The 17,066-nt window shown below is 37.6% G+C and overlaps 1 protein-coding gene across 1 annotated transcript in view; it reads right to left on the bottom strand.

The window, feature by feature from the left end:
• The window catches only part of LOC102831973 (centrosomal protein of 192 kDa-like), a 228,395-nt gene that overhangs the window by 112,046 nt on the left and 99,283 nt on the right, over positions 1 to 17,066 (bottom strand). Inside the window, exons 11-16 of the mRNA XM_006876586.1 lie at positions 8,270 to 8,334; positions 7,517 to 7,726; positions 5,875 to 6,001; positions 4,374 to 4,504; positions 1,777 to 2,605; positions 1,552 to 1,678 (exon numbers count right to left, since the gene is read on the bottom strand). Of these exons, the coding sequence (XP_006876648.1) occupies positions 1,552 to 1,678; positions 1,777 to 2,605; positions 4,374 to 4,504; positions 5,875 to 6,001; positions 7,517 to 7,726; positions 8,270 to 8,334 (1,489 nt within the window). The remainder of the gene's footprint in view (positions 1 to 1,551; positions 1,679 to 1,776; positions 2,606 to 4,373; positions 4,505 to 5,874; positions 6,002 to 7,516; positions 7,727 to 8,269; positions 8,335 to 17,066) is intronic.

The raw sequence follows: 17,066 nt of genomic DNA, 5'->3' as shown, positions 1-17,066 counted from the left end.
AAAAAAATATTTGCTGACAGGGACAGGCGACTTAAGACATTGGCTACTAAAAAATGGGGTATAAAGGAGTCATGGTGTGGCGCTGTGGGTTAATGTGCCAGACTGCAAAGCCATTTGAACTGCAAGGTCAGTGGTTCAAGCTCACCAGTCACAGCTTGGAAATCCTATAAAAGGTCCCTATAGGTCAGAACTGACTAGATGGTACTTAACAACTACATAATAGCACAAAGATACTGACTTATAAGTTTTCATGAGTGAGCTTAGTTTCAGAACAGGAGGGGTAAGATAGAATTCCCACTTAACATTTTTCCTCTTGTTTAGATGGGTCTGGTGAAAGGGGATAGAGATAGGATTCTTTTGATTCAATAGTGAGTAACTGTTACCATGACTAATTTGAGATTGTCACAACTACAAAGTTAGAAGATGTGTAACAAAAAGGTAGGAGTAGTTAATCTTTCATTCCAGGAACAAAGGACCTTAGAACCATTAAGAGGGAAGAGCAGGAGTGGAGCATGGGATCCTAACCAGAGAAACAGTGACCTCAGAGAGGGAAGCAGAGGCAATGGAATAGAGATAGAAGAGCAGCTGAGGACTCTCGGCCCATGGAATGAGTAAGGTTGTGTGCAGGTGAGCAGGAAACTGGCTTGCTAAATGTACCCTTCGGTTCTTTAAGCGAATATATATTTTTTGTGTGTTTTATGGAGATTACATTTTAAAAATGGAATAGAGGTATATACTGTTAACCAATGTTTCATGGAAGGGGTTGTAATCATTGCAATGAAACAAAATATGATTGGTTGAGTGTAAAATTGATGATCTGCCCTATAAACTATCACTCAATCCACAATAAAAGCTTTAAAAAGAAAAGATAGTAATTTGTTAATATATCGCTGTTAGTTACCATTGAGGTGATTTCATTTCATGGCAACCCATGTGTGCAGAGTAGAATTCTACATAGAATTTTCCCTAGCTGTGACCCACTAGCTTCTGTTTTCTTATGGTATTTCTCAATTTTCAATGTATTACCATCATTATTTTTTGCCAGAGCTGTCTTCTAAGGAACCTCTGGGAGGAGGATTAGAACAACCATTTGCATCTTGTAGTCTAGCACTTAACTGTGCAGCCCAGGGAATCCACAGAGAACCAAGTATTATTATTTCTGACTTAGTAATTTCACTTGTAAGAAGTCAGTCAAAACACAGAATTTTACGAGCATTGTTTTCATCTCATCATGACAGTAGTAAAAAGGCTTAAGTAAGATAATATTTATCAGAAGTATCGAAAAACCCATGACAGATGCATTATGCAGCCTATAATATTATTAACTTTCTTTTAAATACAGAAAATGAATATAAGAAGTAGAAAAAAAAACAGAATATATAAATCAGTACAGAAAAAAAGCTGGAAAGAAAGTCATGAAATATTCATAATGGTTAGACCCTTTGAGTAATGGACATATAAATTATTTTCTTCACTATCCTTTTCCTCCCACATTCCCTATATTACGTACTTCTTTTTATTATTGAAAAAAGAAACAGCACCACCACCTACCCTGATACAGTTGTTCTAGAAACATCACTAGGAGAAGAATGACTCAGTGGTGAAGTTGAGGGTTTAAAGCTATCCTGGTCATCCTCTGAACCATGTCCACCACGCTCAGGGGAGGTATCTTCCAAATCTATCAAAAAGGTGCATTTTTCAATAAGAATAGGAAAACAAAACAAAATAAAAAAACTTTGCAATTTTGTGAATGTGATCAATTACTCTCAAACTTACCAAAATTTTCAGGTGAGAAAGAGGAATGTTTTTCAAAAGTCACATGTTTTTCATTGTTGCTTGATTCACTAAGATACTCATTTTGCCCCTGATTTTCTCTATTATTTTGTATTTCTTCACTTTTATTTAACAGACAAATGGATGTCAGTGTGGAGTTCCTTAGTAGTGAGTAACTATCAGATGTTGGAGTGGAAACTGAGGTAGTATTTACACTGTTACCAACAGCTAGTAATTTGGTGCCACTGGAATGCGTCTTTATATCAACTTTTGTGCTATCATTCTCTTTTATATTAGTAATAATTGAACTTGAAGAGTTTGTAATTCTAAATGATTCCTTGTTCTTGTTCTCTCTGTTTTTACTAGGAAGAGCTGCTGTGTTCTGTTCTGGTTCTGTTCTATTTAGGTTAGTAGCACCTAAGTCCACCATATGGGTAGCTTGTGTAGTCTCTTCTTTTGGCAAAGATAAATTGCAAATATTAGACACATCAGATCTAGAAAAGTTTTCCAATCCAACTTCATATCTACTAAGTTCTGTTTTCTTAAGGTATTTTTCAATATCAAATGCATTGCAGTCATTACTTTTTTCTAAATCATTAGGTAAGAAACAAGACACATTAGATATATCTTTTTGCTTATTATCTTCTTGAAAAATCTTCACTCTGGTTGGATTTGAAAGTGACTTTATCATGGCAGCAAGCTGGGAAGAATCCGTAGAGACAGATGCATTTGCAATGGCTGAAGCAATGGTGCTTATTCTAAGTACAGAATCGTCACTATCAGAAAGCTTATCCTTGTATCTTCTGGGCTTGCTGTTCATTATGAAACTGTCCTAGAGATAAGAAAATTCACATCATATAATTTACCTCAGTTCCATACACATGTGCATATTAATTTAACCTTATTTAAAAGTACTACAAAAGATTTTATGAGAGAAAGATGAGGCTTTCTGTTCCTGCAATGATATGCAGCCTTGGAAACCCTATGAGTCAGTATTGACTCCATGACACTTAACAAAATGGGGGGCAGGGAGCTACAAAGGCAAGAAGTCACTGGCTTACAAGCTTTCAAGAGGGAACCTAGATACAGAGGGCCTGGAGGAAGGTAGAATCTCCAATGAGTAGCATTCAATCTGTCTAGGTAGGGCTGATGTAATGAAATGCAGACGGGTCTTTGTGATACAATAGTGAATAATTGTTATCAGGACTGATTGTGAGGGTTGGAAATGTAAAGGTAGATGTTTTATAGCAAGGACAGGAGTGAATAACTTTTCAGTCTAGGAGCGGAGGTCCCTAGGACCATCAAGGGAGAAGAGCAGAGAGCGGGACCCTACCCAGAGAAGCAGTGATGCCTGAAATGGAGCCAGAGATGATGACGTGGAGCGATGGAGCAGCTGGAGACTTTAGATCCAGAGAGGGACAGCGACTGTGTGCTGAAGACCTGGGGGGTATGGGGGGCAGGCTTGCAGGGTATACCCTTTGGTTGGTTGATGATGCATGGAGGGGATTGTAACCATGGCAATGAGACGATATACGATAGAATGAACGTAAAACTAATGTTCTCCCATGTAAACTACCACATAATTCACAATAAAACATTTAAGAAAAAAAAAAAAAAAGAAGTGAGTATGGCAAGTCTTTATCTCTTATAGCTTGGATATGCTTAAGGGGGGGGGGCATTTCCTAGAAAAGGACATCATATGCTTGGACGAGTAGAGGGTCACCAGAAAAGAGGAAGACCTCCCCCCATCCCCCAAGACAGACTGACATAGTGGCAGCAACAATGAGATCAACCATAACACTTGTGAGGATGGAGCAAGACCGAGCAGTGCTTAGTTCTGTTGAACATACAGTGGCTATGAGTTGAAATGGACTAATGACACCTAATAACAAAAAACCTCAAAACAGTCACACTACTCCTTGGAAACAATAATGGCAAGAGTTTATCTCTCATACTTTAAGACATGTTACCAAGAGGAACCAGTCCCTCTTGGTAAACTGGAGAGTCAACACAGTGGCTACAACAGAAACTCAAACATAATAGTGTTTCTTTTGGTTTTACATAGGGTTGCTATGAGTTGGAACTAACTTGATGGCACCTAACATAACCAATAGTGGAAAGATACCAAATGTCCACCAAAATGACAATGAATACATAAATTGTGGAATATTCATAGGATAAAATACAGTAATGAATACTATTATACTTAACAACATAGTTGATTCTCACAAATATAAGGTGAAGTGAAAGAAATCAAAGGAAAGTATGTTCTAAATGCTCCCGTTCACAGAAAGAACTATATCAGGTAAAATTAATAACATGTTAAAAGTCAGGTAAGGGAGGGAGGGGGCAAAAAGTACTTTCTGGGGTGTTGGTAATGTTCTATTTCTTGCTCTGGAATATACAGTGTGCACTTTGACATAATCCATGAGGTTGTTACGTTTAGTTCATAAATTATTTTGTATACTATTTTCCATTAATGAAAATGTTTTTAAAAATTTAAGGAACTTACAATAAAATTGAATTCAGAGAGAAAGTATACATATTTTTCATATGTGACCATCTCTTGATCTTAAAAGCACATAAAAAGCACAAAATACCTCCACTATGTCTTTATTAGTAGTTAATGTCATATCACATTCATTTTCTTGTGAAGTACTCTCCAATTCTTCAACGGTAAGTTTAATTGTTGCTTCACTTAGTTGTGCCTTTGATGGCTCATTTAAACCTCCTACAGACAAGATACAACATTCAGCTTACAAATGCATACTTATCTCTTTATGATAAGGTCCAATCAAAATCATTAACTGCATGGGAAGAAATCTTTATATACCAATGTCATCAATTATTCTGATAAAAACTATTTAAAACCATAGTCACTAGGACAAAAGAAAAAAGTACTGGTAATGGGGTAAATCCTGTAAAGTCTAAAGTTTGAAGGAAGATTGTATATTTTAATTTCTCCTTTGTAAATACTCACATAAACCCATTTAATATTTCACAAATATATAGTAAGTTGAATCCAAAAGTGAGTACTTCTTTACAGCAAGAGAAAATCAACGAACTATAAATAAAAACTCTTGATCTCCTCTTCTAGTAGACTGCATGGTCTTTAAGACATGAAGTTACTTTGCTTTATCCTACAGCACCACAGCTCCACATGTTATGTGGCATAGGCACTGTACTAGTAAAAAGTAGCTGCTCAATAATTGTGTGCTGCTCAAGAAGTTTGATTTTAAATAGCATATATATTTATCACATTTGAAGTATCCTAGTCTAAATCTCAGACTCCTGGTGTGGCACTGTGGGTTAATGGGCTGGACTGCAAAGTCGGTTTTAACCACTAGGCTAGTGGTTTAAGCTCACCAGCCGCTCTTTGGAAACCCTATCTATACAGGGTCGCTATGGGTTAGATTTGACTTGAAATCACATTAACAACAACAAGTCTAAGTCTCAAAATATCTCTTTCACTAAATGTTTACCTAAATAAAGAATATAATGGTTGTAATTCAGTGGTTAACATGTAAATCAAATCCATAACCAAAACTGAAAAATTTGAAGTGATATACAAGCAATCCCCAGATTGCAAATGAGTTCTGTTGCTAAGTTTCTCTTTAAGTTGAATTGGGTTCCTACCTAAAGTCAGTCAGTCAATGCTTATCCTTTATAGAACTCCTTAGTGTGGCACTGTAGGATCAGCACTGGACTGCGAACCACAATGTTGGCAGTTAGAATCCACCAGCTGCTCCTAGAGAACCTATACAGGATCTCTGAGTTCAAACTCACTTGATGACACATAACCATAACAACATACCTCTCTATGTATAAAAACATTAAAGAAACACTCCAGATATACTAAAACATCTTTAACATAATAATATTGTAATAATAATAATGTTGGTTCACTTCACAAAGTAGCACCTGTTTGTTATTATTGTATTGTACTTGTATTTTTAATATAATAGGCTTTACAGGGTTATATGTAAGCCAGAGGTTGGAGGACTGACTGCAGACATTTACACTCATAAAGGACATAATGAAGCAAACAGTAAGTTACAGGAAAAAACAAGGTCCTTAAAATCCCTTTATTTAATGAATTACCTGCAAATGTATTATTGTTAAGATGAGCCACTTCTTTTTCCAAATTGCTTTCTGATGCATCAGAGTTTCTTATTAAAGCAATAGGTTCTCTCTTCTCTGGGGATCTAATAAAGTAACCAAATGATGGCTACAAAATAAATAAATATGAGTTATTTTCTTACTTACCAGCTACTTTAAAAATTCTAAATTATTTGGTCTTCATACCAGTAACTAAATGACTTCAGCAACACACAACACTTTTCCCCACTTAATCTAAAATTACTAACGAAGAATTTAAAAAGTACAGAGAGTATCTTAGATTTCCTAAGATATCTTTGAATAATCAGAATATTATCAAATGGGTTTTATTTACTGAGACTGCCAAATTAAAACCACTCAGAAATTATATTTCATTCCCTCAAAAACTATTACTGAGTACCTATTAAGTGCCAGGCACTAACTCTAATCTCAATAGCATATTGGGGCAGGTGGAGGTGGGACTGGGAGAGGGGAGATAAAACTTTCTGCCATCCTGGAATTCATTTTATAAACCAAAAACCAGTTATCATTGCGTTGACTCTGGCTCACTGCAACCCTATCTGTATGACAGCAAAAATGTGTTCCATGATTTATCTTTGCTGTTGTTGTTGAGTGCCGTTGAGTCAATTCCGACCCATAGCGACCCTGTATAGGGTTTCCAAGGAGCAGCTGGTGAGCTTGAACCGCCAACCTTGCAGTTCACGTAGCTTTGCAGTCTGGTGCATTAACCCACAGCACCACACCAGGACTCTTTATCCTTTAAGGGGTAGATAACCACACCTTTCTTCTAAGGCGCCTCTGAGTGGGTTCAAACCTCCAACCTTTCCGTTAGCATCCAAGAGCATTAAAGATAGGTATCACCCCAGGTCTCCTACCTTATAAGGATATTCTATTTTACAGAATAAATTGTTGTTGTTAAATGCCATCAAGTCAGTTCCAACTCATAGGGTTTCCAAGAAGTGGCTGGTGAGTTTGAACCGCTAACCTTGTGGTTCAAATGACCTTGCTGCCCAGTGCTTTATCCTATAGCATCACATCAGGACTATGGTTTTAAATCCCTATGAAACATCACCCCATTTTTAGAAGTAGGGAAATTAAGGCATAGAGGAATTCAATAATACATTCAATTTTATATAATTAGTTAAAAGGCAGTGCTAGATCTAAAGTCAGTCCTAAACTTATTAATCACTATATTATAATGCCTCTATTGTGCCTCTGGAGCTCTGGTCCCATAGTGGTTACTAGTCAGGCTGCTAACCTCAAGGTCAGAAGTTTTGAAACTACTAGCCATTCCACAGAAGAAAGATGAGGCTTTCTGTTCCAGTAATAATTTATAGCCCCAGAACTCCTATAAAGTGTCGCTATGAGTCTGAACTGACTCCACAGCACATCACCCAACACCACTACCACCATTGTGCCTCTGGGGAGTGTGGTGGCTCCATAGGATGAACACTGAATTACAAACCACAAGGTCGGTGATTTGAGTCTTACCAGTCACTCCTTGGGAGGAAGCCTCAGAAAACCCTGTGCAGGGTTGCTACAAGTCACTTCACAACAACAACCTGTGTCTGCTTGAAAGACACTATTCTCTGGTGTAGCCACTTGCAGCACATCTCACACTTACTCTTTTCACGTTGTTACCACCACCAAGGCAACCAAGAGCTTCAGATCTTTGAGCAAAGAATTCTCCTAAAGACAGACGTAAATAACTGGCATCATCTTTGTCCAAATCTGATGTGCTAAATGATTTCCTCAACAGATTAAAATTAAATGAAGCTCCCCAGGACATATCCCCTAATGCAACTGAAGTGTTCTGGGCATCCATATTTTCTTCCTAAAAAGAAAAAAGTTGGTGTTACTTTCCTCCCCCGAGCAATATGCAAACCCAAAAAACTTAATTTATAAAAATTTCTATTTAAAAATAAAATAGAAAATTCCAGTGTAAGCTGCAAATAAAGGTAATGAAATTCATAAGAGAAATTCCGTTTTGAACTGCTTGAGATTATTTATAATATACATTGTCTTATTATGTTGACTAACCAAACATTGATCTCCACTAATTATTTTTTTTCAAAGAGTAGATCTGCACTGAAACCAAATAAGATTATCTCATTACAAAAAATGGATAAAATCTATGGAACTATCTATGAAGCCTATTAAGGAGATTTTAATAGGAATACATATATATTTCAAGTATTATAGTATTTTTGAAGTAGCAATTTAGAGTTTAGAGAAAAAAGCAGAAATTATCTAAATACAAGAAAAAGAAATAATCCTACACTATATAGCTATTCCGAAAGAAATGAATACTTTGCTTACTTTTAAGTTAATTTGAAAAGCAATTTTAAAATTATGGTTACTGTAAATAATTACAAACCTGCATAAACTGATGTTCTTTATTAAATTCTTCTTCATCTTGTGCAATCAAAGCCAAAGCTTCAGCTTAAAAAAAAAAAGTTTATGTAATTATATCACAAATACACAATTAAATACTAGAATACTGCTACAACTTAATGTTACAGAAATAAAATACTGAGAAATATAATACTGAGGTCATAAAACTGATTTACATCACGTAACTGATGTATTTTCATTGTTAAGTACTTAAGTATGCAGCTGTCAAACTTTTGATAATGAACACTCTACAGTAACTGATTTCAGCATTTACTAACTTGACCTAACTTATCAAGTGGAGCAGCTGGCGAGATTGAACCATTGACCTTGCAGTTCAAAACAACTTTGCAGTCCAGTGCATTAACCCACACCAGCCACTCCTCGGAAACCCTATACAGGAACCCACCCAACAACACTTAACAACAACAACAAACAACTTACCAAAGGGGTTCTGACATTAGCTTTTATATTTAAAAGATTCAAATTAACAATAGCTTCATAGAGTTGGAGCATCTAAGTATGGTACTTTGCATGGGATTTCATCTGGAACAATCACAAATATTAAGTCTCCCTGTAAGCTTCTAATGAAATGTCTCCTAAGGTGCCCAACTATCCTGACTGGCCTAAAAGTGATGCTAGCTAGCATTAGAAATTAAAGTCCCACAAACCCAAGAAGCCCCAAGTCTGGACAAAGAGGTCAACTGGTCACCTAATGTTTGCCTTCAAAGTTCCTAGTAATCACCTCAGTTCATACACCATGTATAAATGAATGTCTATCTACTAATACCAGCCCAGACATCTTCAGTCTCTAGGCCAAGGCCATAAATTAAAATGCCTCACAGGCCAAAGATAAATGAGCAAAGAGTAACAGGTGTAACACAGTAGGGAATAGTGAAGACAGTGGCAAACTAGAATTGTTGTTGTTACTAATGTTGAGTCGGTTCTGATTCTTATCAACCTATAAAGGGTTTCCAAGGGGCAGCTCGTGGGTTTGAACTGCCAACCTTGTTGTTTGCAGTCCAGTGTTGATCCTACAGCACCACACCACAAGTCCAAACTAGAACTAATGCATCAGAATTTAAAAAGATGTTACACATGTTGACTAAATCAGAAAAATCTGCAGGCTACATTTCTGATGCCTTGTTAACTGTCCAAACTGAGCTTTTGCCTGATGTTCCAGGCTGAGTAGCAAAAAGATTAAACAGTAAATGGTAACCCAGAAGGAGCAACACAGTTCACAGTCCAACAATCCAGCTCACAACCCACTCTCATTAATATTTACAGTCAGAAAAAGTAGAGCATCAAAGATAATTCATGATTTCTACTTAACAGAATAGTGCTATTCCTCTACCTTGTGAATCAAATACTTTTTATATAAACACATATTTAACCTAGAGGCCTATGAATGAGCATCAGGAGAACATGAAGCACTCAAAATAATATGCAAAATAGTATATTCTACATAAAGATTTTCCAGTTAGATTTTTCTCAGAGATCTGTGATTCAAAGTAAATTAAAAACTACTTGTGCGAAGTAGGAAACTGTCCCTAAAAAGGTACCCTAAAAGAATATAACTGTGCTGGCAACAGTGTATGGGAAACCTTAAGCCATGAACAGGTTCTGCATAAGCATAATGTGTTCTCAAGTTCCTATTCTTTGCAATGCTATCCATAATTTGGCATGATCCACCAATTGAAATTCTTCACATAGTTGATAGAACACAGGAACACACTTTTCTGTTATCTTCTGCTTTCAGTTAAAATCTATCTGACATCAGTAAGGCTATCTCTCATTTCACATCCTCTTCTGAACCTGGACTTACCTTCTGGCTATAGCCATTTGGGAATTATCTTCAGCAAAATTTTGCTTGCATGCCATATTAATGATATTGTCCAATAATTTTCACATTCTGATTGATCAACTTTCTTTGAAATTAGCATTTCTGTCAGTCATCTGGCTAAGTTGTTGTCTTCCACATTTCTTAATATAAACAAGTAAGCATTTCCAACATTGCATTCATTTGTAGAAATACCTCAATTGAAACTCTGTGAAATTTTTAAAGACTTGTTTTTTCTCATGCCTTCAGTGCAGCTTGAGCATCTTCCTTCAGTACAAAAAGTTCTTGGCCACAGGCTACCTCCTGAAGTGGCTACATGTGACCAATTCTTTTTGGCATCCAACATTGCCATCAAGTCAATTCCAATTTATAGGGATCCTACATGAGAGCATAGATAGGGCTTCTAAGGCTAATGTCCCAATCAGCCAAACTCTTTGGAAGCAGACCATCACATCTTCTACCCATGGAGCAGCTTGAATCATGATCCTTTGGTCAGCAGCCAATTTCTTTAACTACTGAGTCACCAGGGCTGCTTTTTTATGGTACAGTGACTATATGGAAGTAATGTGTTAGGATACAGTGAACACATTTGTATTACAAACTATGCAATCACTACCAATAAATACAGTCATACAATGCATAGTGTTCATTTGGGCTCTATCCAATGAAATATAAATCCATGGTCCCAACCCCTGTAAACCCAATAATATTAAATGCCCAAGGTATATACATAAGTTCATAAAAACATATGCTGCTACATCACAATGTGCATCAAAACATTATTATTATTGGTATTGTATTATTATGCTAAAGATGTTTTAATGCATACAGAAGTATTTCTTTAATGTGTATTATGCATAGAAAGGTACTATAACAATGTTAGATATCAGATATAAACTATAATAACTAATCTGACTTACAGGTTAATTTGATATAAAGACAAATTGAGAAAGAGAACTTATTCATAATTTAACTCATTCATAATCTGGGTCTGCCTCAATATAATACGGTGCTTCCACAATGTCCAAATCACATAATGTCCTGTTTTACAGAACATATCGTGTATGGTTAAGTGACACATGACTGTAACTTCAAAAATGGTATCGCTGAGTGGTTTTGCTATTATCTACTTTTCTATAAATTGTCATTTAGATCACTTGCACAATTCTACGCTGATGGTTGATCTGTTCTTATTGATTACTGGAACTATTTACATAACATAATATGAGGCAAATAATAATTTATTGTACTAGTGTTCAAGTTTATACATGCATGGGTTTATTTCAAACAAAACACATTTAAACATATTTTAAAATCAGTAGATGGTAGCTTGGACGGCTTGGGTTGTTGAGCTGATTAGAACCTGATCGGATGAATATGACGATGTATGATACTCTGAGCAAGCATCAGTTGCAACAATTTGATGGAATGGACTTTTTTGTTGTTGTTAAATAGTTTATTCTGAATACAGTGAAGGTTTACAAAGCAGATCAAGAAAACTGAAAATTAAGGTTTTTTTTGTTATAAGTTTTTATTTGATTTGGTGATAGTTTACATGGGAGAACATCAGCTTTATACTTATCCTATCGTATTTCGTTTCATTGCAATGATTACAATCCCCTCCATGCATCATCATTCAATAGATTTTGCTTCTATTCTTTTTTTCAATTTTTTTTTTTTTATGTACATCAAAACACTCAGGAATATGCAATCATTCAAACAGCCAAAGGACATACTCTGCAAGCCTGCCACCAGCTGCCAGCACACAGCCCATCTCCTTCCATGAGTCTAGAGTCCCCAGCTGCTCCACCTCTCCATGTCATCACCTCTGCCTCCATCTCTGGTATCGCTTCTTCTCTGAATAGGGTCCTACACTCCACTCCCGCTCTCCTCCCTTTATGGCCCCACGATCCTCCGGCTCCTGGACGGCAAGATCAACAACTCCCCTCTTTTTGCTACAAAATGATTACCTTTACAGTTGCAACAATTGCAATCAATCCTGATAACAATTATTAACTATTAAGCCACAAGAGTGGTTCAATAGCGAACCACATCTCCTTTCACCAGGCCCGTCTAGATAAGTTGAAAACCACTCAGTAGAGGTTCTACCTTCCCCCGCAACCTCTAAACCTAAACTCCCTCTTGAAAATTTGTAAGCCAGTCACTTTGTGCCTTTTTCCCGCCTCCCAACCCCCACCAATTTTAGGTAGCCAGTGTCTTAAGTTGCTCCATCCCTATCACCCCTATGTACAGAGGGGATGGGAATAATCCTTGCTGTAAAGAGCACTTCCCTCTTGGCTGGTATTTTAAGGTACTACATCCATAAATATAGGTCAAGTTCATCAAATTGTAGCAAATTACACTTGTTTTCATTACCAAAATATATATATATATATTTTTTTTTCTTTGTTCCTCTAGTCGAGTTCCTATCATCCAGCCATTGAAGCTAGGTCAAATGGGTACTATGGGTACTTTCTGAAAGTATGGCTGTTCCTGTGAATCTCCCCTTACTTCATAATAGCTGGACACTTCACTCTCTGCTCTAGCCCTCTGTGGCTATGCCCTTTCTTGTCCATGGGCTCAGGAGTTCCCAGGTCTCACCATATTGCTGGCCAGGCAAGTTTCACCATATGCCAGAGTGACGGGAGGCTATGTAAAGTGGTCACTCAGCCCACATCTTCATTACAGCTTTTTACACACTTCCCCTCATCAGTAGACGAACATGGTCTCCAGCAAGATTACATGCCTGCTCATAGTCCCTTTGAGTTTCAGTCTTGGGAGCGGGTTTGACCTGAAAGGACTTGATTACTTGCCTTGATGGCTCCCTTGTGGACAACTTGCTTGGTAGTTAATCAGACTGCCATTTTTATTTTTATTTTTATTGCTGGTCTTTCTTTCAAGAAGTATCTTCTATTCCTCTAGCTGCTCCAGGCTAGTCTCCTTGTCAAGTGGAAATTTCCTACCACAGAAGATTCTAGATGGAGATCAGGATTCCACCTAAGGTCTTATCCACTACAAAGGCTCCATAGGCAACCTCTTTCACTAGGCAATTTCTAGCACCCCGTTTAGGAATTACAATCAGTTATAGGCTGAAGGCAGACATACAAACTTTCTATACTCATATTTCTGGCTATTACTTTCTGTCTCCCTCAAATGTCTATTTTACAATAGTTGGCAAGGGAAATCAAGATTTCTAAGACAGTCAAGAACCTTCACGTTATTTCCCCTTTTACCCATGCAGACTATGGCTCAATCCCTGAATCACAGAACCCTGTTGTTCCAAAGTTGAGCATACATCACTATTTACCTCTGTCCTATTTAGACCATGCAAACATGCCTAAATGTTCTCCTATCTGCCATGTTCTTCCATTCCACCCCCGTTCTTGTATACTGCCCACCCAAAACACCCAAACTATTGTGTCTATAACCTAACTTGTGCTCCACCTTCCCCTCCCTCCCTCCTTTGCCCTTCCCCTTACACCCCTGGTAAGCAACAAAGAATTTTTCAACCCTTATTAGTGTGGATATATTTCTCAAGCTTTTATAATAATGGTCTTATGTAGTATTTCTCCTTTTGTGACTGACTAATTTCACTCAGCATTATGTCCTCAAGGTTCAACCATGTCATGTGGTGGCTTATAGCTTCCTTGTTAATACTCATGGTAGCATAATATTCCATTGTGTGAATGTACCACAGTTTATCCATTCTTCCATTAACGGGTACTTAGACAGTCTCCATCTTTTTGCTATTGCAAATAATGAGGGTATGAACATTGGTGTGCATATATCTACTCATGTTAGGGCTCATATATCTTGTGGATAAATACCAAGTAGAGGGATCGCTGGATCATAAGGTATTTCTATTTCAAACTTTCTGAGGAAGCGCCATACTGTTTTCCAGAGTGTTTGGACCATTTTGCAATTCCACCAGCAATGTAGGAGGGTCCCAGTCTCTACACATCCTCGTCAGCATTTATTGTCCTCTACGTTTTTGAACTTCGCTGTTACTGCTGGTGTGAGATGATATCGCATTGTTGTTTTGATTTGCATCTCTCAGGCCTTCTGCTCCCAAAAAGATTTACAGCCTTGGAAACCCTGTACATGGTCGCTATGAGTCATAATCAACTCCAGGCATATAACAGTAACAACAATGGCTAATGATTGTGAACATTTCTTCATGTTTGTTGGCTGACCAAATGTCTTTCTAGGTGAAGTGTCTTTTCATGTCCTGTGCCCATTTTTTAATTGGGTTATTTGTATTTTTCTTGTAGAGGTACTGTAGTTTCCTATATATTTTAGAAATCAGTCCCTTGTCTGATATGTTGTTGCAAAAGATTTTTTCCTATTCTGTGGGCTTCTGTTTTACTCTTTTGGTGAAGTTTTTTGATGCACAGGAGTTTCTGATTTTTAGTATGTCCCAATCATCTTCTTTTGACTTCTTTTGTTTGTGCAATTTTTACAATGTTTGGTAGTCTGTGTGTGCCCTGGGTTAGAGCCCTCAAATTTGGATGAACTGGACGATTACTTATGAATACAGTTCCTCAAAATTCCAATTGGAATGGAAGTCTCTTCACATCGGGGAACACACATGTCTTCTCAGTGTACTGGATTGGTTGCTGTTGTTGTTGTTAAGTGCTAGTGAGACGATTCCAACCCATAGCAACCCTGTATAGGGTTTTCAAGGAGCAGCTGGAGGTTTGAACCACCAACCTTGCAGTTCAAACGGCTTTGCAGTCTGCCACATTAACCCACAGTACCACACCAGTACGCGTAGGAATGGGCAATTTAGACATTGCTATTGCTATATATCCACTCATCTCTCAGTTTGTAGTAGTTGGGTGGTTTGTGAGTTGCTGTGATTCTGGAAGCTATGCCACGGGTATTTTAAATACCAGCTGGACATTGGCTAATAGCAGAGAATGCCAGAAGTATGTTTTCCTGTGCTTTACTGACTATGCAAAGACCTTCAATTGTGCGGACCACGACAAGCTATGGACAAAAATGAGAAGTATGAGTATTCCGGAACACTTAATTGTGCTCATGAGGAATCTGCACATGGAAAAAGAGGCAGCTGATTGAACAGATCATGGGAACACCAAATGGTTTAAATTAAGAAAGGTGTGCGACAGGGTTGTATTCATTCACCATACTTATTCAACCTGTATGCTGAGCATATAATCCATGAAGGTGGGTTATATGAAAAAAATGTGGCACTAGGATTGCAGGAAGACTCATTAACAACCTGCGATATGCAGACAATACAACCTTGTTTGCTGAACATAAAGAGGACTTAAGACACTTACTGATAAAGATCAAAGACCTTAGCCTTCGGTATGGATTACATCTCAATGTAAAGAAAACATAAATCCTCACCACTGGACCAATAAACAACATTCTTATCAATGGGGAAAAGATTGAAATTGTCAAAGGCTTCATTTTTGTTCGATCAACCATCAACACTCATGGAAGCAGAAGTCAAGAAATCAAATGACAGAGAAGAACAAACAAGATGGCGGATCGGATGGAAGTGCAGTAAGGAGCTCTGTCAGCAACAACACAGAATACAGGACCAAACAGGCTCAGGGGATGGTCCCAGAACTCTGAACCACATAGAAAGGAATATTTAGAAGCTTGGAAGGCTTACACCTAGGGGAATTTGTAACAGAAGCAAGAAATCCATTGCTTTCTAATTCAAGACGCTCAGCTGCTCCAGGAGTCGCCATCTTGGGTGAGACCAAGCCAGGGAAGGATAAGAGCAACCACGGACGCCTGACAGAACCACAGAGATAAAGGTGTGGACATTCTTTTCTTTTGGTATCTGTTAATTGGTCCCTTGCTGTCTGCGCACCTCCATTCTGGTGACTATAGGGGTGTCTGAGCTAGTGGACACCCCAACTCCACCCTCGGAGAGTTCTACTACACATGTGCACAAATCTCCTCAAAATTTAAAGAGACAGTTTCCACTTCAAACCAAACAGCCACAACCGGCCCTGAGCTGTTTATAACTAGAAAAAAGGCATGAACAGGGATTGTGGAGCAGGACAGGCAGACAAAAAAGGAAATAGGCCGAAAATTAAATCCTAAGTTACATCAAAATGACCAACAGTGGCATCTTGAAATTTCTCAAGAAGAAGAGTGAAAAGGGAAGTCCATTTCCTAATCACATCTACCTGGAGGCAATCAGAAAGCATAAAAAACACCAAAATACATACCTATCTAAGTATTAAGGCCACAGATAACCCATGAATATGCCAAAAAAACAAGAAGATGATCATATCAGCACATGTCCAGAAACGAGATAAAGTGACTGAGACAAACGAGCTGAAAGTAGACTTACAATCCATACTGGAAGATGGGCAGGCTTTGAAAATGCCTGAGAAAGAATTCAGAAAAATGATCATAAAATGTATCAAAACACTATATAATGGAGTTGAGAAAAATAGGGAAGAAGTCAGGAAAGCACTACAGGAACAATCAAATAAGACAGACATAGCATTGGGAACGATTCAAAACCTACAGAAAGAGGTCCAAATGATTAATAACAGAATATCAGAAATGGACAATACACTGAAAGGGCAGAGGAGTAGAACTGAAGAGATAAAAGCCACAACTAGTGAGCTAGAAGATAAATCTCTCAACATTACTAAGAAGAGCAAACACAAAAAAGGATAAAAAAATCTGAAGAAGGCGAAAGATTCATGTTGGACAACAAGAAGAGGAAGAACTTAAGAATTATTGGCATTCCAGAACAGGAACAACTACATAAGTCCACAGAAGAGATAGCTGAAGAGCTTCTGGAAGATAATTTTCCGAACATCATAAAAAGTGAAAAGATAAGCATTCAAGAAGCTCAATGAAACCCAGGAAGGATAGACCCTAAAAGACAATCACCAAGACATATAATAATCAAGCTCTCCAAAATCAAAAATAAAGACAGCATCTT

Source organism: Chrysochloris asiatica, unplaced genomic scaffold, assembly GCF_000296735.1.
Source record: "Chrysochloris asiatica unplaced genomic scaffold, ChrAsi1.0 scaffold00392, whole genome shotgun sequence".
NCBI lineage: Eukaryota > Metazoa > Chordata > Mammalia > Afrosoricida > Chrysochloridae > Chrysochloris > Chrysochloris asiatica.
The sequence above is the reverse complement of the archived record's forward strand: the minus strand, read 5'-3'. Positions and strand labels throughout refer to the sequence as shown.